The sequence below is a fragment of the Chamaea fasciata genome, unplaced genomic scaffold, assembly GCF_029207755.1.
Source record: "Chamaea fasciata isolate MVZ Bird 193981 ecotype frontalis unplaced genomic scaffold, bChaFas1.0.hap1 SCAF_1, whole genome shotgun sequence".
Taxonomy (NCBI): Eukaryota; Metazoa; Chordata; class Aves; order Passeriformes; family Sylviidae; genus Chamaea; species Chamaea fasciata.
In genome coordinates this window covers 34,354,809-34,382,533 of record NW_027094086.1, presented here as the reverse complement: position 1 = coordinate 34,382,533, position 27,725 = coordinate 34,354,809, and the positions used below count along the sequence as shown (strand labels likewise).

Genomic DNA, 27,725 nt, shown 5'->3' with positions numbered 1-27,725 from the left:
AGTGATGCATAAATAAATGGATACACAAATGTTGAGCTCTTGGGTAGAGGTTGCATCCAGCAACCACATAGCTCAGCCTGAAGAGGAGAATCAGCTGTCTGTCAGTCTTTCCCTTCTTTTCCTTTTCTCCACATAAAGGTAGCTTGAGTGTGTCAAATTGGTAGCCACTGATGTAGATAAGTGGATGACATCTGTACTGCACTGTGAAATAGTCCTCTTCGTTTTAGTGCAGATTTAAGTACCTACCTATGCTGAAAATATTTCTGTGCACACTGATGTCACTGTCAATCTCTTCTGTTATCTATGGGTGAATATAAGTTTGAAATCAATTAAGATTCTAAAGTTAATATGAAAAAACCAACCAAAACTATAAAATCTTGTTCGAGAACAGAATACTTCATCTCAATATTTTGCAGCTTTTGAAATAGAAATAAACAAATAAACATCCTGGTGTTCTGTGTAGAGCTGTCTCTGGTTCCATTTGGTGTTTTCACTGAGGCTACTTATATAGTTCAAAGGAGGACAATCAATTAGGTCACTGAAACCATAGTGTACAAATCTAACAATTCAAAAAGGAAAGCAAGGTGATAAAGGCAGGCCAAGCATGACTATGTAATGTAAATTAAATTTCTGTCAAGTGGAGTATGAAAATACTACTTTACCCCTAAAATGCCTATGAAAGAAATTAGCATAGGAAGAACAGTCACAGAATTCATGTTTTACTTATTCATATGTTGATTTTGCAGTGTGTGGTGTCAGGAAAAAGTTATGAGCAAATTTTTAGGTGCTATGCATTTTCATTTAAGGACTGAAAAGGACTGAAAGGTTTTAGCAAGATTGACAGTGCAAGTTGTTCTAACTAACTAGTTCCAGGAACAATTTTTATTAATTATTAGAAATTATCCTAGGGAGAAAGAGAAGAGATAAAATAGCTAGAATAACAGGAATAAACTTCAGAAGGGGCCAGATGGCTAATACTTAAACTAATGTAAGCACCTTGTGTAATGAAAGCATTATGGGCAGTGAAATAATATTTCTGAGTCCACAAGAATTGCCACCCCTGTGACAAGTTACACTTGTCAAGTGTCCAGAGGTGACTGTCATCTTGTCTGCATTAGCTGACTATGCCACAGCTCCAAATAGATGCACAAAACTTATATTTGTAAGTGCATAAAAAACCCCAATGCCAGTGGTTAAGTATCCTAAACCATCTGAAGCCATGGATTCAATTTTCAATAGTCCTTGCAGAATACAAAGGGTGTTGGTCAAGTGATAGGCAAATCTGGACAGAGGTATGGGAAGTGGAGCATAGTAAAGCATTCACAGGCACATTGCAGGAAGCAAAACAAAAGAACAAGGGTGAGTGAGTCAGATCCAGGGCCTGGGTTACATTTGACTCTCAAAATAGAGGCTCTTGTGCTCAGCAAAATTGCAGCATCTAGGCAGAGGAGGGTAAATATATTCATACTGAAAACGCTTGGCAGCCCTTTTTTTTTTTTTTCTTGTTTTTTTTTGTTTGTTTGTTACTTTCATTTCAGTAACAGCCTCTACTTCAAACTGCTTTTACTGTATGTTTCAATTAGGAGGAGATTTCAAAAGTGGTTTGTTTTTAGAAAGGAGAGAAAATACGGTTTCTAGACTGTGTTGTCAGTGTGCTGTACCTTTTCCAGATGCTTTTTGTTTGGAAAGCGTTCTTTTATGGCAGGAATATTTATTGAGGCATTAAGTTAGGTAACAGCCAAGGATTTGCTTTCCTATAATTTTCACTCGTTAAAGGATAGGAGTATATCTCTCCTGATTAGGCACACTGTGTTTGAAATGTCTTTAGTAGCCTATAAACCGTTTAATTAAAGAAAAATAATTATTCCTACCCCTTAATTTTATATCTTTTTTTTTTTTCCGGTATACACGTGTGTTTTTTAGTTTGACTATGGTGTTGTACATGACCCTTTATCTACAGCCTATCTAGTAAAATTGAAAACAGAGATAGTCACTACATCAGAATGCTTTTTCATTCAATTTAAGGACAACTTGTTTCTTTAATCTAAAGCCCTAATATGATGGTGCAAGTTATTGTTAGTGTTTTGAATATGTCAGTTACATTTTGCTTGCTTCTTCTAATCCTGTCCAGTTTATTGTCCTCCAGTAAGTGGTTAAAAATAGTTTCAGAAATGCTTTTTATTCAAATGTTTATTCCATTTTCAGAGTAGAAAGATACATTATGTAAAGCCTAGCAGGGTTATTTTTAAAATGCAAAATGCAGATGTATTTATTAGTTTTGCATTAATTCATAATGCAAATAAGAGTGATTCTCTTAATCTACAACTTTTTTTGGTTGAGGTTTTTTATACAAATGGTATTGCTTAGCAGAACAGATACACTGAAGGTTTTAAGAGTTGTGCATTTATTTAAAAAAAGGTGATTTTCTACGGTTGCAATAAAAAAATAAATTAGTGATTTGAAGTATCAGGGCAGCAGGGTACACAATTATTTCTTGGAATTTTGTTAATCGGGAACTTTTCATTAGTCCATCATTGTTTCTGGGTATTTTGTAGCCCTCTGAAATGATAATGCAATGTATTGGTTTTGTACTTTTTTATTTTTTTTCTTTTCTTTCTCTGTTTAAATCTATGATTGAGAACAAACAGTACATTGTTTCTTTTTTATTTCTCTTCAGGACACAGCAGGTTTTAACACTCCCCTTCTCAGACCTCGTGTGATTGGAGAATGGATTGGCCGTGAAGAGAATGATGCAGACCCTCTGGCTGCTGAGATGCTGCAGCCACCAATACCAAGAAATAAAAATGAGCAGTGGGACAGTGAGGATAGCAGCAGTCCTGGAGGAAGGTGGGTTTTTGATCTGGCCTAGAAACTTTACATTTTGTGAAACAGAGCTGTCTTTGTTACAAAAATTCCATTTCTGAGGGCAGAGTGCAGGGCTTTTGAATTCCCATGCCATAGTGCGGGCACATGCAGAATAAATAGAAGTCATTAATATGTGACTTTTTCTTTTCATGCTTTTCTGTATGATTAACTTAATACCCATTTGCAAACCTATGGATTTATTCCCATGTGAAAAGCTAAGTGTATTTTGACATGGTTGGGGTCCATTGTGTAATGCTGTTGTGATATATAACTTCATTCAGATACTTCATACCCTCGCATCTTTCCATGGCTGGTAGCAGCTGTTTATTAATCTTCTTGACACTTTAGTGATAAATCTCATTTTCTCATTTAAAGGAGAGATAGACAAGGGAAACAGACAGTATCTATGTTATTTTTAACAGGACTTCCTAAATAAGTTTTCATTTCATATCTTAGTTTTTTGGTGTTAATAACAAGTCTTTCTCAAAGAGAAAATTTTGTTCTCTGCAGTAAATAATTTCTGAAGATTTATTGTGCTTGACTGAAAGAGTTTTTGCTTCAGCTACATGGAAGAGGTTATAATACAAGAAGTCCATTTTCCATGATTTAAAGATATGTTTGTCACAAAAGGTTAAATACAGTCTTGCTTTAAAAGGGATTCATGTCTTACTTTTTAATTGTAAATCTTCTGCACTGCCTCTGTTAATTGGCTTAAACACCTACATTTCTCCCTAAGCCTTGTAGCATATCTCCTGGGTTATAACTAGTACTTTGATTACAGCAGTCACCTTTTTCTTCCTTTTTTTAGAAGGCAGAAACTCTCTGTGTTCCCTTTGAAAAGGTCTAAGGTATTCCTTTGCTTCATGTTCTTCCCTGTGCGTTCTACATTGGAATTCACCTCCCTGTCACACCAAAACTAATGTGTCACTAGCTGTGCTCTTACAGACTGCATTCATTAACTTCCCTCACGTCTTGGGAATATTTGTTATCCATGAATACTTCATTTAATTAGATTATCGTGGGGGTAGCTGCCAGCACTACTATTTCAAAGAAGTAGCAGCATGTAGTAATGATCCCTCAGCCAGACCTTGGACAGGAACCAACACAACTCAGACTCTGGGTCTCTCCAGTGCAGTTCCTGGGAAAATAATGGAGTCAGCAACTGACACTGCAGCTTGATTGTGCAGGCCTGGGTTTCTTTTTCCTTATTCAGCAGTCCAGTAAAGGCATTGGATAAAGATCTGTTCCATGTTTCAGAGCAAACTGAAGATATTGTATCCCTTCTGTCAATAGAAAGGAGAAGAAATAAGCATCTCTGTCTAATTTCCAGAAGGGAGCAAAGAGGTCTAGTTCTGAGCAGCAGAGATGATTCAAAGCAGCACATTCTTCTCTTTGTAGAGAGTGGTACAAGCTGTGAGAAACCTCACAGCTAATGCTATAATTAAAAATGTGATTAATGGCTTTGAGAGTAGTATTTGATGGATCTTGTTGAGTATCATGACAAAATCAGGTTGTCTAGTGTGTGAATAAGGAGAATATAGGGAACCTGATGCCAGGAAAGACTCATGGGATACTGATATCTCTGTTTTTAGGTGCATTAAGTGCTGAAGGCCTATTGGAAAATATGTATTGCTAAGTGGGAGTACTGATTTTCAGTGGAAATGAGTAACTGCTGAATTACATGCAGCATATGGGTTTACATTTGGATGACTGATTTTATGTCTGGGATAATTCTTTGCTTCATTAGCATTTCATCGTGTTTTGAATGGCATTTATAAAAGTCATGTTTGCAGTCTTGCATAGGAATCATAAAGTTGCAGAACTTCAAGATAGTGGTGATACTAAAATTGATACCAACTGTATATGGGAGTCTAAAAGATCCATGTTGATCAAGATTGATCAGAATATTTAATAATAGTTTACTAATAACTGGCAGTTGCTTCAAGGTCTGATTTAGTGTTACTGTGAATTAAAGTGCTTTTAGCAGAATTTTGGAATTGACAACACACCAAATGCGCGAGACAAATACTAGGTAATAATAACTTAGTTTTATTGTAGCAAGTAACTAGTACATCTAAAAATAGTGTGAAGAGTATTATTGCTCTCAAAGTATGTTTTGCTCCTAAAAGAGTGACGTTATCGGTTGTAAAGAAAGTTTGGCTATGTCATCTGTATTTCAGTAATCTATTTCATAGTTAATGTAGCATTAAATAGTTAAGTTACATTTTGTAAACATAAGTTGCACTTTGGCAAATGAAAGAGAGGTCAATTTGAAAAATCCACATTCAGTATTTCAAATTTTGTTTTGTTAAATTCTATTTAGCAACACTTTTAATAAAAAGTGGTATGTTATTGACACTGGATTTATGGGATAAGCTAGCAACCTCTTAGAACTAATTACAATACTCAGTTGAACTATAAGAATGGGAAAGTCAAAACTGTAATAGTTCCATTATTTCCAGGTCATATGTTTTGTTTTACCTGTCACTAAACATAAGGAATTGATACATATATGAAACACTATGTAAGTATCCAAAGGATTAGACATTGACAAATCATTGGTAGAGTAACTGCCATCGATGTGGTGTGATAGAGCCACCATTTCCTCCTGAAAAAACTTGCATTCCTGTGATGATGAGCAACGGAAGCAGACATGACATATTTGAAAGCCTGGCCCAGAAACTCAAAAAAAGGAAAAATAAAGAGCAACTGAAAGGACAGGTGTCACTACTGCTTTGACTGGGAAAGACTATGTAGCCAGTCTGAGGTAGCTGTATTAGTGATGTCTTGTCCAGTGGATAAAGAATCACCTTTTTGTCCCTAATGTTCTGGATTGCTACAGAGGAAAGATTGTGTTTGTCACTGGCTTTTCAGTGCTCTCTGTTGCTGCTGTAAGGAAGAAAGGCAAGGTATTAATAAGTGATAAGAGGCCATAGAAAAGTGCTGATGGCAATTCTGCTGGTACTGAGCTCATCTTTCAGAAATTTGAACTCCATGAAAATGGGATTAAACTCATTTCTAGGTCACTGTTAGTAGTTTTCTACATGAAAAATTCCTTGGAGGGATTCTGAGAAGATGCAAGGCTCCCGGGAATCTTCCCCCAAGGATAATGTATGTACACAATGGGGAATTTGAGTGGTTTTTATTATGATACTCTTATCTCTTAGAGCGTGAAATGTACTAGAGCTTGCAGAGGCCCCATCCATAACCTGATGTCCTAAACTCAAAACCCGTTCTTCATCCCCAAGGTGCACTTTGTCTTAATAGTGTTTATCTTTGCTGGAGAAATGAACAGTTGTTGATTATGCTAAAAATTATACATTTGCAACAGTTCTGCCTTCCTGCAACAGACTGTAAGGACAGTCTAAGGTGTTGGTGGTATGCTCATGAGGTGTCCCTCATGTGGGGCACCAAACTTCTGTCAGTTTTATGTTGGTAGAGTAAGGAATCAGAAATTGCAAACTGTAGCAAGTCCTGCCTTAGATTCTTCTAACATCTGTGCAATTCCAGTTCGCTGTTATTTAGGTCAGAGGCACAACTCAACAAACCGGGAGAATTGTTACAAGTATAAAGCCCTTATTCCTGTGGGGTAATGGTATCAAAACCACTCGAGGGACCAGTTCTTTGTTGTCAACTTTTTGCTGTGCATCAGTGCCTTAGCAGTACTGATTATTAGACATTCTGTTACTCTCTACATGCAGCTTATTTAGACATGATTGCTGCACATAAAGTCAATGGGAAATTTCCCAAATTCTATCAAAAAACTTTTAAGTAGAAACTGAAAACACAAAACCTCTTAAAACATCCAATGATCGGGGAATGAGTGATGCATTTTGAAGAGAGCACCAGTAAGAGAAAGTTGTGCTTTCCTCCCTCACAGCTTAAAAATGGAGCCAAAGACCAAAGGATTAAAACATCAACAGCAGCAACATAAGAAACTGCTGGCTGCCATGCTTTCTCAGGATTCCTTTGATTCTGCTCAAAGCACAGCTCCATCTGTAACCGAAGAAGACATTGACAATGAAGATGATGCAATGGAACTACTGGGTAACTGCAAAAAATTATGTGTATTTTCTGAATTTTTTTTATTATAAAAAAACCAAAAAGATTAGTCAGGAACTGCTCCCTATGTTTGAAACTAAAGTATTCAGCAGCTGTGTGAAGGTTCATTAGGGTTTAACGTGAAGCTTTCAGGAGAAATGTAAGGAAGACCATAAATGTGTGTGAATAAACTCTCAGCTGCATCCAAATTCCATGAAATCAAATGCTTCAGGTGCTTAAAGTAATTAATTTGGTTCCCTACATAAATCCCTTCCAGCTTCTACTTGCATAATCTATTTCTGTACAAGTAACAGAATCAGTTTCACTGTCTTTCATCTGGTTCTTCTTTTTCCTAGCTGTATCACAATTTTAACTTCAGTAGATTTTTTTTTATTTGCTAGCTACACAAAGCTTATGTAATGTGAATTTGTAACCTCTTCAGAGGATTAATTGTAATTTTCCACTAGACTGTATTGTATCTTAAATTGCACTCTAGAAGAATTGATGCTCGCTGCTGCCTCCCTTTCCTAGAATTACTAATTGTATTTAATTAATAATAGTTCTGATTGTACTTAATAATTTCTTTTCTGCTATTTTTCAAAGTTTCAGTGTGTGATTCTTAAAAGGAAGTCATGGATTTCAATATTTGTTCACAGTTTCTGCTCTATGGAACTTTATGTGGGATCAAAGCCTGGGAAATTCACAATCTCAGAATAACTCAGCTTTCTTGAGTTTATGAATTCTGGCATGATTTTTTTTTTTTTCAGGTTGGACCTTAATCTAAAAATCAGGAAAACACATGCTGCCCTTTTTGTTTTCTATGTTTCTGTTGCATCCTTACTATAGTCTTCAAAGAAACACAGAATAATTGAAGTTGGAGGGGACTGCTGGAGGTATATAGCCCAACCGTTTGCTCAAAAAAATCAGCCCCAGCAGGTTCTTCTGAATGGATTTTCACTCTCTCCAAAGATGGAGATTCTACAACATCTCTGGGCAGCCTGTTCCATCTTTACCATGCTCATGGTTAAAAAAAAAAAAAAAAAAAAAAGAAAGAAAATATTCTGCTTAATTAATTGTGAATTAATAAATAATTTCTTTTTTCAGTAGTTATCAGTTTAATGCATGCATTTGTTGTACAAGAAAGAATAGAATGGCCTGGATTATTTATCACATACAGGATAGATTTTTTTTGTTAATTTCTGTGTAGATAGTGAGCAAAATGTATCCAATAGATATACAGGTCTTTTCTTCCAGACAGTTGAATCTCTGAAGGTATCTGGGACCAAGAAGGCAGTATAAAGGAATTTTCTAGTGTCTTAAGACATTTGGGTAGAAAATCATCTATCTACAAACTAGTGTTTTGGGGTTTTTTAAATAAATACTCAATTGTAAGAGTTCATTCTAGTTTTGTGCCATGGAAAACCTGGAATATTTTTCCACCCTGCAGTTCATCAAAACTGGCTAAGTTTAAACAAAATCAACTTAGAATTAAGAAAGTTCATCAACAGGACCTCCAGTTTGGGTAGGGTGTTATATAAATGAATGTGAGATTCTGAGGTAAGCCCCTGACATATTTGAGGAGTAGCCATGCTTGTAGTGATTATAATAATGCCATGATATAGTAACAAGCACTGAGAGAAAGTTCAATATGCACGTCTTGGTATTTAAAGATCTGTGCTTCTGAAGAACTGGCTTTTATTTTAATTTTCATTTTGCAATTTGCTGACAGTATGTGTGTGATATTTGGTATGATGGTTAGGCTACATTCTCCAGAACTGCTCAAAATTTGAGGATATGACTGTGTTTACATGAGAAGGAGGTTTTAGTTTTCCTTTGAAGGTAACATAAAGAACTTCAGTTTCTATCAGCAAATACAGGTATTTTTCATTGCTATATTTTCCAGGTCAGTAACTGTTTGATACTGCGACTGAATTTTTTTTTATTCTGTACCACATGAATGCATTAACTGCTTTGATGCTTTTTACACAACTTATATGCAGTATAACTAGTTTCAGATTGTGGCTTTCTGCCATCACTGGATTGCAGGGCATTGTTGCATATAGCTCTTTGATTTGTTCTCCTTAGAGTTCAGTATTCTTTGTTTATTCAGCCCTTTCTTAAAAAATTACAAAACTTCATGCTCCTAAGTCAGGATTCTGGGAAAACAGTTCTACTATTTATAGCAGATAACTTAAAGCGTACACCATTTAAATGTAGAACAAAAGCATTCATTTTTAGGTGTGTTCAAGAGAACCTTTTGCAGTGTTTGGTTGATTTATTTAGATATTAAAAGCATGCAGCTGACTTTTTGCATATTTTCATTAGAAAAACCCCATCTCCTAGGTGAGTCAATGAAGGTTTTAGCTAGAATTCTTTTATATTCTGGATGAAAGACAATTACACTGTTATCCATTTCAAAAGAAATGTATGTGCAAAGAAGAAAAAGAATGCTATGGGGCTATATTCTGATTTCAGTTATCACTTTTTATATATAAGATAAGATGCATAGGAGGGCTGTTCCCATGCTGGTGACTTTCTAAGTGTGTTCAGTTAAGCAGGTGGCTGAAATAGATTAGTGACAGATAACATCATAGTGGAAAGGATCTTCTTGAATTCAAAAAGCTGAGAACTGTAACTGTTAATTCACATGTGTTTGTAAATGTTAAAGGGTCATGCAGCTGATGTCTGGAACAAAATTATATCAAGGGACTCATTTTTTACACATCATAATGCCAAGTATTGTGTTTTGTAAATCTAATCAGGAGCTGATGTAGTTCTTTGAGAAATTCTGCAGCCCTTTTGGAATTCTATGACATTTGGGCTTAAGCTGTCTCTTGTATTTGGCTGAGGTCCACTGGGACATTGAAATTGTGTTATTCCCTCAGTATCTCACTGATGTACATTGGAGAGGACTGAACTGTTATTTTTCCTGAAATTGGTGTGAATATTGATTATACAGCCACCAAAGCATGACTTGTTCAGTTTTAAAAAATCAATTACTTGACTAAGTGTAAGAATATAATTAAGTGTATTGCTGTGCATAAACATACACATAGTAAAAGTGTAAGGATTTTTATAATATACTTGGACTTAGATATACATTTTTACATTTTTTACAAGTGAGGAAGATAAGACATTCTGTGGTGTTTTGCACAGTAATGGTATAGAGAACAAGTCCTGTGAGGAGAAGCTCACAGAAAAAGGGTCATTTAGCCTGGGGCAGAGGAGGCTCAGAGGAAACCTTATGGCACTCTCCAGCTTTCTGAAAGGAGGCCAGGTGGAGTTTTCTGTCTTCTCCCTCGTTAGAAGTGATAGGACAAGGCCACAAGTCGTGCCAGGGGAGATTCAGGTTAAGTATTAGGAAAAAATTCTTAATGGAAAGGTTTGTCAAGCATTTCAACAGGCTGCCCAAAGAAATGACTGAGTCACCAACCCTGGAGGGGTTTAAAATATGTGTAGATGTGGCACTTTAAGGACATGGTTTAGTGGTGGACTTGGCAGTGCTTGGGCAATGATTGAACTTGATGATCTTAACAGTCTTTTCCAGCCTAAATGATTCAGTGATTCCATGATATTTAGTCATAATGCTCAAGCAGCAATTTCTTGGTTTTGCCTCATCTTCCTGTGTGTTTGTGGTACTAAAAGCGTTACCTTATGTTAACAGATGCTATGCAATTGTTAACTCTGTAGCACCTCTGCAAAGGGTACCCAGGAAGTTCACTCACACAACTGTGGTTGAAGTGGTGATAACTGAAGCCGAATTCCTGTAATTGATGCATATTCCAGTCTGCATGATTCAGAAGAGCCTCTCTGATTTCAATTCAAATAATCTTATATCTGAGCTGAACTTAACTGTTTGGAGCATCAGGACTTGTAAAACTATCTCTTCGTTCCTCTGGAGCTAGTTTCACAAAAATAATGCTTTTTTTTTCCATAACGTATAAATCTTAAGTGAAAGTTCAGTGATTGTTTGCCTCATGTTTATTATATGTAATTCCTTCTATACAGTAATAAACCAGAATCTTTAAGGATAGAAATGCACTTCAGTTAGTAATAAACATTTTGATTATTGCTTTGGGAGATACCTGATGTGTTCTTCTTGCTTTAATAATTCTTCTTCTAATTTTTAGAATTTCTTTTTTCTTCAAGAGCTTTCAAATGTTAATTATTTAATTATTTTAACACCCTTGAAAGGTTGTCTGGTGATATATTTACATTTTATAACAAGAAGAGATAAATAGAATATAGTGGAGGTTGCTTTTGCCTGAAGGATGAGACTAGCTCAGTGTCTGGTAGTCTACCCCTTAAATATCTATACTGCTTTTCTAATGAGCCTCTGAGTTCTTAATGAAAGCATGTGCAACCTGCAGTGCTTTTAGTATATTGCCTCTGGTTTAACAGACATTCCTGATTTCCCTGGTTCCTAAAGATCTTTGACAACATGCAGGAAGCTGACTCTGGGCGTGATAAATTGTACTAATACTAGCAACAGGTTGTTCCTTTTTGCTGACTTTCCCAGATGAACAAAACCTGCTCCATTATGTGACTAGAATACATAATTTTTCAGAAAAGAGACCAGAAAGCCCTGGGAAAGATCATGTGATTTGTACTACATCTTCAGAACAGTTTTCTGGCCTGTAGCCTGTTTTGTTGTGATTTAAGTAGAATGATTGTGTGCGAGAAAGATGTGTGAACTGCTCCTAATGTTCCCTTTCACTGAGTCTTCTGTTTTTGGAAGCTATTGGGAAATCGGCAGAACTGCCAGTGGGCATGTGCTGTGTAGAGCCCGTACAGAAAATGACATCCCGGGAGACAGGAGGCCTCCTCTGCATGCAGAGACTGACTATGCCATACACTGCAGTTTTCAGTGGTGGATACAGTGCACTGATGCCAGTGAGTGTTTAACAGATGTCCTCTAGAAGAGCACTCAAGCTCCATCAGGTGTGGGTTTAAATATCTTTTTGAGGTAAACCTTCTGCAAATACCATATTCAGTTTTTCTCTTTTTTTTTTTTTTCCTGTTTGCAAAAATATAAAGTCACTGAGCAAGAGAAATGTGCAGATCTGTTTAATGTCATTCATGGAGTTCATTGATTTCACTTCATCTTGTGGCCCTTTGCTAAGGGACAAACATCTGTGAGAATATTTTAGTTGATCTGAGAATAGGCAAAGCTTTAACTTGCTATTCAGAGAAGAGGGATTTGGTGTTTAAAGTCCTAATAGAATCTTGGTCTTGCTATTTACTATGCTTAATACTAGAGGTATTTGCTGTTTAAGTAGAATTTTTAGACTGACAAATTTCAGTAAGCTAAGTTCTGTTGTTTGGTTAAGAATGTGTTTGTAATGTTAGAATAAATTATTAACTTAATTAGTCACATATTGCAACACTTGTTGCAACTGCTGGTTAGATAAGCATAAAGTGGATTGAAAGTGAGGTTGATTGTGCTTCATATTGCTGTAGGGAATGTAGAAACAGAAAGCCAATTATAGCTAGAGATGCTAGCTTCTCTTGAGTTTAAATAAGTTACATGAGCGAATAAAAAAGCTTTGGAAGAATGATTAATTATCAAGGAATAGATGAATACTGAATATAATGATGTGCAGAAGCCTAAAATGTCATTCATTTATAGTTTGTAAAAGAAAAGAAAGTTTATTTTAAACCTGTGCCTAAACAAGAGTGAAGAAGGTGTATGTCCATCACTAAACCATGTCCTATGCACCACATCTACACATCTCATCCATTTCCTTGGGCATCCTGTTCCAATGCTTGACAAACCTTTCACGAAGAATTTTTTCCTAATATCCAATCTAAACCTCACCTGACATGACTTGGATCCTTGTTCTGTCACTTGCTACATGGGAGAAGACCCTGACCCCCAGCTGGCTACAACATCTTTTCAGGGAGTTGTGGAAGTGATAATGTCACCCTTGAGCCTCCTTTTCTCTGGGCTAAACACCTCCAGCTGCTCCTCATTAGACTTGTGCCCCAGACCCTTCACCAGTTGCTCTTTTCTGGGTATGTTCCAGCACCTCAATGTCTTTCTTATAGTGAGGGGTCCTAAACTGAAAACAGGATTTGAGGTTGGCCTTACCAGTGCTGAGTACAGAGGGACAATCACTGTCCTGGTCTTGCAGACTGTGCTATTCTTGATCCGAGCAAGGCTGCCATTGGCCTTCTTGGGCACACAGCTGTTTCATGGTCAGTCATCTATTAACCAGTACTCCCAGGCCCTTTTTCCCTGGGAATTTGCCAGCCACACTGCCCTAGAACATAGCAGTGAGTGGGGTTGTGACCCAAGGGCAAAACCCACCCCTTTGCCTTGTTGAACCCCATACGTACCATTGGCCTTGGCCCATCAATCTAGCCTGTCCAGATCCCTCTGCAGAGCCTTCCTTTGGCAGATTCCTGCCCAATTTGATGTCATCTGCAAACTGACTGAGGATGCCCTTGATCCCTTCATCCAGATTATTGCTAAAGATATTAAACAGGGCTGCCTCAATACTGAGGCCTGGGGAACACCACTGTTGACCAGCCACAAGCTGGATGTAACTCCATTCTCCTTCTTTCTCTGGCCTGGTCGTGCAGCCAGTTTTTCGTTCAATGAACAAGTGCACCTATCCAAACTGTGAGCAGCCAGTTTCTTCAGGAGAATATGGGGAAATGGTGTCAATTACTGAGGTCCAGGGGGACACCATCCACAGCATTTCTGTTGTTCAATAAGTAGGTCACTTTGCTGTAGAAGGACATCCTGTTGGTCAAGCAGACACTGCCTTTCATAAACCCATACTGGGTGAGACTGATCCCCATGGACATGAGGTTTTCCTTCATGTTCTCTGTGGTAGCACTCAAGATGATCGGCTCCATGACCTTCCCTGGCACCGAGGTCAGGCTAACAGATCTGTAGTTCACCAGATCCTTCTGGCGGCTCTTGTAGATGGGTATCACATTTGCTAACCTCTCACATTTGCATATTGATGAAGTACCTTTATGTACTTGCTCTGATCTTTTGTCATATGGGCTATCCCTAGGATGCTGGATAAATTGATGTCCAAACTACTTTGTACTTCTTTAGGACACTCAGGTTAGTTTAAACATACTAGGGAAATCATTCTGTGGCAATATATCTAAGGAAATCCAGCAATGGATGTAATTACTTTTGTGCTTGGATCTGTTTTAGTCAGGGTGCTGACTCTCCAGTATTAGTAATCAGCACTTGCATGCTCATATACTCCACATACATTTTTTAGCTTACGCTGAAGCTCAAAATGTGAATGTTGGAGTTCACAAGCTGGTCAGGGAGATCTGGCCCACTTGATTGTCTAGTCTGTTTGCTAAACTGCTGCCAGCTCCTGAGCAATCATGGTCTCTTTTTGAAGCATGCAGGGAAATAGTAGGAAAAAAGTCAGTTACAACAGTCAAACTTGTAATTTAGTAAGAAATTACAGGATTTCTTCACTTGTAGACTGAGAAGAGAGCAGGGGAACCCTGTGAGCTCTGGTGGGGGTTCTTTACTATTCAGTTAAAGACATTTGAAAAAATTGTTTTTGTCCTAGGAGAACAGGATTGATCTAGAGCTATCCAGACAATTCAGGGAGGTGACAGCAGAGTGAGAGTTACTATGATTACTGGATTTTGGGTATCACAACCCATAAAGCTAGTGTTTGAACTGCTTTATTGAATTCCTTGGCTTTGGGGCTCTTTTCAGCTACTGCGGGGAGATTGTTCGTCCGAGTAATAGGTAGGGAGAGGGCTTATTCAAAGAGACATTTGTGAATTTAATTCGTATTGTGAGGCAAGGGTGTGAAGGCAAGAAATTATGTCCAAACACAGCAGAGCTTAAATGTATTTTTCTTGTTTCTATGTGGCTGTCAGGTTTTTCTGAATTGCTGAAGGATCTACTTCTATGAATAAATTGTCCTTTATATACAGATAATTTGCTCACAATAAGATACTTACTTCCAGCAAGAACATTCAGTGAAGTATAAATTTGACAGGGTTTTGATGGTTGGCCACAGAGATCTACTTATATATATATAAAGTCACACATATAAATTCTAAAAAAATTGAAATAAAATACATTTTTTTTGCAAGAGTATTTCTTAGGTTTTACACCTTGAATCATAGTGCTGTTTATAATAATGGACAGAATTTGGCAAATATAACAACACAAAGTAAGAATTGAAACAAAATGAATCAAGCCAAAACCATGAATTAAATACTTTAAAATGTGCTTTTCTGTCCATCTTTCTAAACTAGAATTTATTGAGAGGGAAGTGTTGGAAGTCCATATAGAAAAACTGATTGCATTGCCATGTGTTGCAGAACACCACAGAACCTTTTTCAAAAATTCATATTAGGTTTTTCTGATGCATTAATTACTTGGTGAAGCCTTTCCAATTGTTGAAACTGTAATTTAATGCCATTTGCAGAAAATAGGGGTTTATTTACATTTCCTGATGAATATAGATGCTTCGCATTCTGGTACAGTTAGGGGAAAGTGTATGAAATTTCTGAAAAAACTGTTTTTTTAATCTGATGCACCAAAACTAAGACAGTTCTGTTGAAATACTATGAATATCTTGTCTACTTATGTAAATATTATGATTCGAAACTTGTTATGTATGGTTTCCCAGTATTTTATACTGTATTTGCTTTCGTTTTTCTGTTTTATTTGGTTTTGGTAATGGAGTTTGACACTCCACTAATAACCTATGAGAAATAGGTTATTTGTGGTTTATTCCTAACTGGTATATAAAAGTATATTTTAAGTACTGCTTTTCTGCTGGTGTTAATTTATATTAGCGGCTTCTATTAAGAGTTAGGTTTGAAACTATTTAGTCTATTTCCAGAACTGATAATGTATGCATGCAAAATGTTCACCAGAAAGCATTCATAATCAAAATATATAATTTTTGCTGCTTCCTAACATTAGAAGCCTAATTTCACATGATTTAGTGGAATTGTGTTGGCACATGTCAAGACATGAGCTTATATGCTTCCTGTGTGGAGCGCCGTGACTCTTTAAGAAGAATTTTGTGAGAAATTAAAAAATTGTATATTCAGCTGAGGGCTCATGATGCTCCTTCCTCTGCCATTAAAGAAAAGGAGAAAGAGATGAGAGGCTGTATTAATGTTACATCTCATTGCAGAGAGATATCACTTATATGAGAATTTCAGCTACCATATATTAATAGATTCTGCAAGAGAACAAAAGAGTATTTTGAGAAATAATATCTTCCAGTTACAGTAATTGAGAATCACACAACTGTGTCCTAGTCTAAAAGAAAGAATCAGCATTTAGGTGACAAGCCCTGAAAAGGCTCAATATGCTTGAACCTCCTACTTAAAAGTGTAAGCTAAATTATGAAAGCTAAATGTGTGGTTCAAATATATAGCTGTACTCAAAATAGTGCAAGGCCCAAGCAGCTCAGAGCACTCAGTGGCAGTAGAGTCACTTCTTCATACTTTGCTTTAGCTGTTTTCTACATCTTTCTGTGTCTTGGTAGGTCAGTTAAATTTGTTTCAGTTTCAGGTGGAGTATGTAATGGAGCTGATCTCAAGTCTGGTAGTGCTGGAATGAGGCTGTGAGTAGGATTTTATGCATACTATCATAGCAGTAAGAAATCAGGTATCTAATACATTGCTCCCTTCTCTCTCTCCTTCTCTGAAAAAAAAGTCTTTTGATGTGGAATGTGGCATTTGATTACTATGTACTTGGTACATCTTAGGGTCTTCATACAATGTAGTTTTAGATAGTTTGCCTTGAAACAGTAAGTATTTCTCCTGTTGTTTGAAGTTAGGTAAAGTGTTTTCTATATTTACTGTTTAGGTGATACTCTTAGCATACCTCTTTGCCCCTAAATCACTCATGAGTTCATTCTTGTATTAATTATTCCTGTTCTGCCAATAGTATGGGAAAATCACACAGAGCTAAATTAAAATTTATTCCCTGTGGGCTGATTCCTTGTCTCCTTTCATTAAATGAATGCACCAAATATTTTTGGCTTTTCTCTGGGCAGGAAAGCTATTGTTTCTTGCCCATTCCAACAGACTGTGTATTTGGATTTCAGGATTTCCTACCTCATCTACCCCAAATACTTCCAGTTAAAGGTAAGGTGATGTAAAAATTGTGTGCTACTCCGTTTTCCTTTTAGTGTGGTTTTCCATTGTTACAAGGCAATGCTTTGTGATGTTAAAATTAACTTGCATCTGCAGGGTAGTTGTTTGCCATGTGGCAGGATAACACAGCAGCTGATGTTACATCTTCCAAGATGTATAGGCAGCAAATCATATGATAAAGTAACACAGTTACCATCAAAACCTGTAGCAAAAAAATCAGTGCTCAATAAATATTAGTGGATTATCAGGCAGAAGAAACCAAACTCAAACAGTATCTATACAACTGGTTACTAAAAGCCTTTTAATTTTGGCTTGTAAGGTTAGCTTGTGCTGAGACTTGATATCCAGTTTAGCAACTGGTATTATTCACAATTGTCACTGTGTTTTATTGATGCAGAATTAATAGAAGGACTATTCAAAAGATATTGATAAACTGACAAGTTTCCAAAATGCAGTAGGGAGTGCTGATTGTGAGTTTGTTACTTTAGAAATGAGACTGAAAAGTCTGTGTTATACACTACTAATTTTAGTAACTCCAGAAGACTGATTACTTAGTTGTTAATGTGTAGTTAATTATTTGGGTTTAGATTAGCAGATTTGCCATGTGGATTTGTAAGTGTGAGGGAGTGGGACTTAGGTGTATGATTATATTGAGAAGAAGTAATTGGATTGTAAGATCTTTTCTCAGGCTGTAAAACTGCCACTTTTTAGTGTGAAACTTAACAAAATGGAATTGGAGTTGACAAATACTGTAATAGGGTGAGGGAATAATGTTATAGCTTTAGTAACACAATCTTCTCCACAAGTGGGATATTTCAAAATAACTAGTATTCCCAGCAGAAACAACAATGAAGGAGTACATCTGATATCTCATGTATGTCTGATATTGTCTAGTAAGAGTAAAATAATGAAATAAGAGGAAGTGATTTAGAGAAGAAGTCATTAGGAGGATGAAGAGAAAAATAGAACCTTATCTTCCTTTTTCTTTGAGGCTATTTAATTTTTTTTTTTTTAAATGGCAAAACCTCATGGACAGAAATGTGGGTCAAATGGGAAGTTCAAGTTTCCTGAGTCTTCAGCTGCTGCAGGAGTTCTATATACTTTGATGTGATGGGATATAACAGTTTTGAGATAAGTAGATAGTAAAGAAGTAGAAGTGCTGCCTTTTCTATGTCTTTCACATTCACTTGTTCTCACAGCTTCTGTTTTCTTACAGTCCTTAAGGAAAAAAAAATTGTGTGCTGAGGTGCACAGCAGCAGAGTTAGTGATGCTGGGCAGAAATTGATACGGGCAAAATTCTGATTAAATATAAAGGGGGAAAAAAGAAAATCAGTGTATGGATATATAACTGCTGAAACAGGTTGCCTGGGGAGGTTGTGGAGTCTCTGACCTTGCATGTTTTCAAGACTCAGTTGGATAAAACCCTAGGCATCTTGGATGATGCTACTATGAGCAGGACAGTGAGCTCTAGACATGCTGAAGTCCCTCTGAGCCTGAATGATTCAGTGAATTGCCAGTGTAGAGAGGGCCATGACATGTAATTTTGCTGTACTCTGCTTGTAATATACTCAGAATGGGATCATTAGAAACTTAATGTTGATCTACATCTGAGAAAACTACTGTGCAAATAAATATTTTACCAAACAAAGCACACAGACTGAGGCAAAGGGATTAGATCTAGACTTTAGAGGGAGAGTAAGGTTGGTAATGAAATAGGATACTTTCTGTGTGATTAGAAGACATGCAGAGGGGTTTAAAATATTAGATGGTTTGGATAACCTGTATAAGAACTGATCTGTCATGTAAACATGCATGAATGATTGCTGTATTTCCTTATTCCTCTCACATCTGTATTACTTAACATAAAAAGGCAGTTTCAAATATAGTAACAAGTATTAGAGGTACAAGCTCCACTTTTAATTAACCAGTAGCTGATTACCAATTCAGTCATCTTGAATGGACATTCATTTACTGATGAGTATTGTATGAGCCCTCTAGTATTGCTGAAATTCTGTCAAACCTCATGGTTCTCTCCAGAACCATGGGGATAAAAAAGAAGCTGCAGCCTGATTCAGAACCAAAATGTTGATTTTGCTTAGGAAGAAGACCAGGTGAGAGAGTTGAAGGATATTGTGCAGTTAAGCACTCAGAAGTAAATATACTTTTGTGCCACATTTCAGAAGTTGATACACAAAAGTAGTTAATATTAAAATTATACAGATAGAAAGTTTATATAAAATGACCAAGACAAGTAATTACAGCTCATTACAGTTGTTTACCTTTCCTGAGCTTTTAAAGTGGACTGAAATGCCTGCCTGAAATTATCTAAATAAGTGGTGGTGAATGGCTTCCAATTTTTGCTTTCTCTTCAGAACAAGTAATTTTAAAAAAATGGTAACAGGCTTTTAAGGTTGATAAGTAGCTTAGCAGCTATGGGGGCAGTAACAGGAAATTTAAATGAGGAGATGAAATGCTATGAGTAAAGGTTAGTAGAAGTAATAAATTTTACCCATTTAGCTCTGAAAAAACAACAGAGTTTTTTCGTGGAATAGGAGAATGGCAAGGTAGATGGAAAAATGAGTCCTCTGGGCAAAAAGCTGGAGGCATCCCAGACTGTGTGGTAGAGACCCATATTTAGATAGAAAAAAGAAACAATTCCTACAGGTTAGATGAAAGTTTAGTATAAACCCATGGGCTCCAGATAGAGCAATCCTAATGAAAAATCTAAGAAAAAAAACCCCAAACAAAACAGTGAATAGTCAATTGAGAGTGTATGAATTTATTTAGGTACAACTGGAACTATCTGGTAGAATATAAACTGATAAGATTTGGATATATTAAGTGCAAGAAGCATTACAAAATTACACATGATGGCAGATAGAATCTCTGCAGACAGTCAGCAACACCCCTCATGTCTCCAAAATCCCTGACAGAGACTATGGATCGTGCATTTAACCATGACACAGGTGAGGAGGCAGTGTTATTGAAAATGCAATGAATATAATAATGTTAAATGAGGTCTTTTGGTGACCCACACAAAGCAGTCCTGGTTACTGAACAGCTGAGAGATGAGGTCTTAGTAGTATCTTACAGAGAGATGCAGAGTCACACTGCTCACTCACTGCTGCAGTCTGCAGAGGAACTACGGCATTCACATCTTGGGAAGTGAGAGGAAGCTACAGAACTAGGTGAGGCTAGTGCTAGGAAAAGCATGTGAGAGACAGAGGCAGAAACATCTAGTCCCTTTCCACTGTTGCACAGGCTGGTCAGGATACTTTGGTGCTTCTGCATCAGTTTATGTTGTCTTCAAAATACATTAATGTTGTTCTAATATTGTTAGGGCTTATATTAATTTATTTAGATTTTTTTCTAAATGGAAACAGACTTTGCAAACATTTAATTTTTTCTTCAAATTTGATGAGATTAATGGTGTTTAAGAAAAGAAATAATCCAAAGGCAGAAGAAACTTCTGGTGGATAAGCAATATTTTCTTTGAAATCAATAGTGATAAAACAGGGACAATAAAGGAATCTTCTATTTTAGTATTGGCAAAGTCTTAAGACTTTTTGCTTGCTTTATACTGATTTCTTAAAAAAGCAGGTTCCCATTAATTTCATACAGTGCAATGAATTCAGTGGAACCTTGTTTAAAAGTTTTCGTTTGGATGCAAAGTTACCTCATATCCTGAGTATCACTCTAGCACAAGTATTTGAAAAGAAACAAAATAAATTGCTCAAAAAGTAATTGTTTTCTCTGAGAATGACTGGGATAGGCTTCATCTTCTGCAGCACTCCTCAGCACTGACTCAGTCTAAAGCCTCTGCCACTTGTGACAGCCTGGAAGAGTTTCTTTCTATTTCCAGAAAGGAAATGTTTCCTGTAATACACTGGAAATAGTGGATACAATGACCTGGCGTATGCCTCGATGAAAATCCTGAGATGGGACCTCAGACACTTTCTGCCTACAGAGTTGAACACGATTCCAAAAGTGGACTGAGAGGCTCCTGAGGTGACTGATTTTGGCACACTGGTTCCAGACACCACTCTGCATTTGGGACTGTGTTTCTCATTGCTGCTGTAATGATGTCTTTAGTCTGCACCAAAGATTCATACTGTGAAGACTTTATAACTGGGATACTGTGATTGCTGTTTCCCCTGAAATTCCAATTATTTCATGGGAATTTTATTCAGGTGGGACTCCTGTCTGATAACTTTAGACTTTAAAGGAATCTGCACTGTTAAACACTGTGCAAAAATATGAATGGCACTGGGAACATACTTAGACTTTGCCCTGCAAGCAGGCTCACTAAAACAAAGGGACTGTTCCTTAGTGCATTTTTACTCATGTACATTGTATGGACTATTACGTCCATTTGCACTAGGATTGGACGATTCAGGCTCAGCCTGTCATTCTTGTGTTCTACAATAGTTTTCAGTTTATTTTAAAATAACATGCCAGCATAATAAATGAGATTTACTAGTTCTAATTACTTTGCAAAAGAGGCCGCTAAAATAAAGAGCACAGAGGCTAAATTCCTTGCAAACCTGTTTCCATGTATTTTATAGTAAAAATACGGATACAAAAGTGAACGTTTTGGGTAAGCAGGAGAGTGTTTCTGCAGTTCACAGGCCTGGTTCCGCAGCCTGGTGGATGGTTAGGAGGTCTGAACGCGTAGCAAGGCAATGCAATGTCGCTGTGGCCGAGCTGGGGTTTTGGAGTGACTCCGTTGTTGTCGGGGGCCAGCCGTGCCCACCAGGGGGCGCTGGCGCTTTTCCTTAGGGGTGGATTAATCTAAAACTAGATGAGATTTAATCTGCTTAAAAAGCGAACAAAGTGCTGCATGTTGCAGGAGAGAAATACCGTATGGGCAAGAAAACGAGGCGAAAAATGGCACAGTGTAAACCTTTAGTGTTATTTTCCATTCAAAAGTTATCAAAAATAAACTAGGTGCTTTATTTTACTAAGAGTTGAATGAAAATTCACACTGAAGACTGCATGTGACTACAAGAACTGATAAGCAATTTTTAATTAGTGTTCTGTGGTATAAAAACTTTTTTGGGTTTTTGGGGGTTTTGTTTTTGTTTGTTTGTTTTTGTTTTTCTGCAGTGAACATGGATTTTAAAACTATCATTATGGAAATATTCATTAAATAAAAGTAGCAGACATAAGAAATGCGAATCAGATTTAGTTTTTATTCCGTGAATTAAAAAGTAAAGTTTTCATAGGAGAAAGCAAACATCTTCAAGAAATGCTGAAATGTTCAGCAAAAAAATTAGGTGTTATGGACCTCCATTTACCCTGCATTATAGTGGCTTTTTGGAACTGCACAAGTTTGTCCTTTTTAATAAAATGTGGGGGGTTTTGGCCAATTTTTCCTGTCTAGGTCAGTGGTCCCATAAGCCTGTTGCATGATTCATCTAATTGTACAAATTTTGAATATCTGGTTTGTGTCACCTTGATTAATGTAGAAGCAAGTGAACTCAGAGAGCAACACTTGACAAAATATGACAGAAACACATCAACAATTGTTGCTCATAAAGACCGCTACCGCTGTTCTCTTGTGTATATAGTTTATCCCAATTTTTGTAAATCTGCTGGCAAAGCAGTTATTTAGATATGGAGGGGGCATAAATGTGCAGGAAGGAGAAGAACTGCTGATGTTCGGTGAGGGTTGCTGAGTTATATTTTTGCGAGAATAAACTTTGTTGCTGTGATAAATTTGAACTTCATTTAGTTTTACTACATTTGTAATTAACTTAGCATGTAGTTACTGCTAGACTTACCAATGGTGACATTTAAATAGTACTGGAAAATGATTTATGGATCAAGACCGTGACATAGTATATGATATAACGTGCTTAACTGAACACATGTACAAAACTACGGTTGCTTGTATCGGGCTAAAAGAACCAATGAGTGTGGATCAAGTGGTACATGAAACCCATCATCAAAATGGTCAACTTTCATTCATCCTGCTGCCACAAAATTAATAGAATTATTCCTGGTTTTGTTGCAGTGATTGTTGTATCTTTTCCCTCAGTATAACATTGATATTATTTATATGAAATGTTTATCATAAAATAAGGTTTAACGATACCTTGTGCGTACAGATCAGAAAAAGAAATTCTTGGAAAGAAAGTGTAAATGTATAGAACCTAAAAATTGGGCGCAGTATCTCCAGCTTCAGTTGTTTAAATTTTAACCAATTTGATACCTTCTCTTTAAGATGAGTTTTGCTGTTCACATAACTTCTTCTTAGTTGGTGTTCAAAAGACATTGTGATGGAATAATAGGGACAATTTGATTGTTTTAAATTTTGATTAAAAGTACATGCAGTTTTTGCAATTAATTTATGAAGTGTCTGTTGATCACTACAGAAAATAAGAAGTTAGTGCTACAGCTGCTGTCAAACCCCTCCTTCTGAGTGTAAAACAGAATTTGTTTTCTTCTAAGAGATTGTAGGTCATATAGTTTAAAGGGCTTCCTTCTCTCCAACAAAGAAAATTTTTCATTGTGTATGTATTTCTTTCTCTTTTCAGACTTTAATTCATACTTTTAGTTTGTAGCGCACCTTTTACTTTGTTAGAATCATGTGGGAAAATTGAATTTTAAATGGTTCTAATCCTGACACAATTTTTCCGGCAAGTTGTTTAGTGTGTGACTATTTTAGCAACTTGAATTTTTTATTATTTGATTTGTTTATACAAAAGACTATCTCAAATAATTGACTGAGTTAAGTCTGTTGAAAGAAGGGAGAACTTGTGGTTTAAAAAAAAATAAAGCCCTAATGCTTCTCTTTGTCTTATAAGCAAAAAAATAGTTTGGTTTTCAAATTGTTTTGTAAAAGAAAACAGAGCATTGGGATATAATCACGTACTTTTTAAGGGGTTCAAACTAAAAATATTAATAGAAGTCCTTGCTCTATGAAAGTGTAAGGCTCAAAAGTCCATGGGGTAAAATACAGTGCTGATAGATTCTTCTTTGTGTGTCTGTGTGTAAGTGATCACTTCCACACAGAAGATTAGGGGAAAAAACAAGCTAATGCTATTCAAAAGATGCTTTTAAATAATAGCTACTTCTGGAGCATAGGCATTGCTCATATTCCCTTCAGAGAGATCATAGCTAATAAGCTATGATGATCATTATAAACAGATGTAGGCATAGATGCTGCTACTGAAAACCATCACTGGCCCAACTTAAACTTTACTCTAGAGAGTATTTACCTAAATCTGTGATGCAATTTGACTGTAATTCCTGGGAGATAAGAGTGCAGAATGGTGAATAGTGTGGATAATTTTGCTGGGGCATGTCATATATTAACTGAAGTGAGTTACAACAACCAGGAAAAGAATGCAAGATAAAATAATGGCCTAATTATAACTTAGCTGGCAAAAAATAAAGTGAATTTATAGGGATTTATTTTGTGGCAAAACTACAACTCCAGAAGACTTCCAAGGAGCAGTCCCTTTGTAAGCTCTGTCTTCAGCAAGTGGATTATGAAACATAGGAATATTATTTTTTTTTAAGTATTAATAGATGTAAAATGGCAGGACATTTAGTCACAACTTTAGAAATAGTAGACTTAGGCAATAGACTTAGACTGTATTGCACATGTTATTTGAACTCCTTGTTAAAATATATGCTTAGAATCTCATTTTTTAATATATGATTTTTCTCTGGTTCTCTGTACCTGTTTCCAACCAAGTCCATCCTTCACTTTTCTCTCCATTCGCACTGCATGCTATCGGTTCTGATGCTTGGTGAAACAATGCTGGCAAGTGTCTAGCAGAACAAAATGATTAACTGTCCAATACTGGAACCTTTGAAAAGAATGTAGGATGTAGAGGTCAGATATTCATCAGGTAGGATGCACCTGTCAGTATCCCTGTATGGTAGGTAGAGTAAGCTGCTAGCCCTAAAAGCTTTTACTAACTTCGGATAAATATGAATTTTTAAGGCTCTTACAAGGATGCCTCATTGACTGTGTTTTCCACAGAAGTGTCAATAAGATGTCTGATAGTAATGGAATGCTCATGACTTCCCACAAAATTTTGGATTCCTGCTTCAGTGTCTGAAGTCTAAGAACTCCTTGGTAAAATAGATACTTAATTATCTTAATAGGAGCAGACATACTTTGGTGTTCTTTACACTTAGAAATGATAAAACCATTTAACTCAGTAATATTTTCTTGGATATCTTTTGAGTGGTACAAGAAATAAGGAAAAAAATAAGATGAAATTACATGTATTCATTATTATTATAAGAAAATGAAAAACAGTTACACTGTTGTTCAGGAGTTGAAGGTTTACCTCTCACAAGCATCTTTATTTTAAGTAACTTTTTCAGAATGATGGGTGAAGTAAATCTGCAGAATCAGATTGTCATCTGCAGTTCTTTATTTTTCAGAAAATAAATGTCAGTTTTTCCACCTGAAGTTTAGCATATATTTTTGTGAATGACCTGAAGTAATCTCCAGCAAAAGTCTGTGATGCACATATACATGTATGTATATATAATCATATAATCATAAAATTGTTTGGGTTGGAATGCGCCTTAAAGATCATTTAGTTCCAATCTCCATTCTGTAGGCAGGGACACCTTCCACTAGACCAGGTTTCTCAGAGCTCCATCCAACCTGGCCTGGAACACTTCCAGGGGTGGGGCATCCACAGCTTCTCTGGGCAGCCTGTGCCAGTGCCTCAGCACCTTCATAGGAAAGAATTTCTTCCTAATACCTCGTCTAAATCTACCCATTTTGATTTTAAATCTATTCCCCCTTGTCCTGTCACTACATGTTCTTGTAAATAGTCCGTCTCCATCTTTCTTGCAAGTTCCCTTCATGTACTTAGAATGATGCAATTAAGTCACCCTGAAGCCTTCTCTTTTCCTGACTGAACAATTCCAATTTTCTTAGCCTAATATTTGGGTCTTTTTCTGTGCCTACAGGATTTTGCTTCTTTTTGTTACAAATAATAGGGTATTATTAATTCATTTCCATGAAGGTGAATATTGTTGTAATGTCACAAATTTGAAGTCAAGAATTAGTGTAAGAATGAACGTTGCAGGATTCTCATAATTTGTTGCCAATAAAAGGGTAGGGCATTTCCTGTGAGAAGCACTCACATCATTCTTCTCTGTTTCCCTGTACCCTGGGGATCACTGAAACTGGCAGAGTATTTTTAAATTGCAATTTAGGTTTGTAATTTTGACATATATGTATCACATGCCTATTTAGACATGCCTCAAAGAAAAAGTGTGAATATTAAAGTGGCATGAATAGCAGACATTGTCTTTGTTATTTTCTTAAATGTTTTGTTCCAAGTAAAGAATTTGTAAATCTCTTTGTATGAAGGTTCCTGGTTCTGCTGCTGCAGGCTGCTGAAAATGGCATTCTTGACAATTTCCCAGCTACTTTTAGTGGTGGAAAAACAAGAATGTCATTTTCACAGAGGAGCTGCCGGGACCTGCAAGATCTGTGCCTCAGGGGCGGCCCTTCTGTGGGCTGTGCAATTCCGGGCCTGGGCCACCTCGCTGAGGATGGCTCAGAATTTACAAGCATGATGTATGTCCACATCTGCAGTTAAGGGACAGGGTTGTGATGCCGTCTTGACTTCAGTGTGCAGCGTGTAAACCTGACCTTTGTTTAGAGCTCTGGCTTCATTAAACTGCGGGCTTCCAGCTCCTTGGAAATTCCCAACCCTTGTACTCTGGGAGCTGATGCTGACTGCTGCCCAGTAGGCTTTCTCAGGCTGGTGGGATAGCAATAGGTGGGTTCCAGCAACGACGTCTGTGAGGAGTTCCTACCAAAATTATTGCTACTGGGTGAAAAAAGCTGGTGTAAATCTATGCTGTATGGGGTAGAAATATAGCAACCTGGTATTTTTCTGAATTAAATATGCTTAAACTTAATGATGTAATAGTTTTGAATATAGCTGAAACATGGACATCTGAACATCAGTCTTCCACTGTTAGTGTGTGGGAAGTTGTTGAAATATGTTTGTTGATGTTTAGCTAGAACTAGCTTGAAACCTGTTTGAAATACAGAGCAGGTAACACCGGTCATCTTTGTCAGCTCAGAATTGTTTCTCCTAAAAGAAGGAATGAGCATCTGGAATATTGTTAGTGATCATCAAAGTAGATTTCTGTTTTCAGTGGTCCAGAACAGTTGTGCAATTCTGACAAAGCTTGTGGTCTTTTTACCTCTAGAAAGGCATTGCTTAATTAACAGTATGGCAAATACTTCTGTCTGTGGTTTTACATATTTTAACAGGATGGGCTCTGAGCTATTGTCCTTTTGCATGCTTGGTTAACAAAATGAGCTGAAATTTAGAGAATGAATAGTGCTTGTACCCCCTAGGCATTGTATAATTTCTTAAAGGCAGTCTGCCCATACCGAATGAACAGCTCTTGGCTGTGAAATAGATAATGTTTTCTTGGTGTAGTGAGGCTCCATGAAAGGGAAAGCTGCCAGCATTTACAAAACAATTTAATATAAGGAATGGCTCTGACACAATTGTGAAGACAAGGCAAAACCATATTACTTTACTATAATTTTGCCACAGCATAAAATTCCTGAGAGTTTATAAGTTGTGCTTTGACACTTTTTGGTGCAATGTTGTATTTATGCAACATTTCAAGTAACTTCGCTATGAAGATTAGTTTTAATCACGATCAGCAGAATTCAAGAACATAAAGTCAT

At 36.7% G+C, this 27,725-nt stretch overlaps 1 protein-coding gene across 1 annotated transcript in view; it reads left to right on the top strand.

Moving 5' to 3' along the window:
- The window catches only part of CUNH8orf34 (chromosome unknown C8orf34 homolog), a 149,888-nt gene that overhangs the window by 51,717 nt on the left and 70,446 nt on the right, over positions 1 to 27,725 (top strand). Inside the window, exons 6-7 of the mRNA XM_066180355.1 lie at positions 2,678 to 2,847; positions 6,746 to 6,912. Of these exons, the coding sequence (XP_066036452.1) occupies positions 2,678 to 2,847; positions 6,746 to 6,912 (337 nt within the window). The remainder of the gene's footprint in view (positions 1 to 2,677; positions 2,848 to 6,745; positions 6,913 to 27,725) is intronic.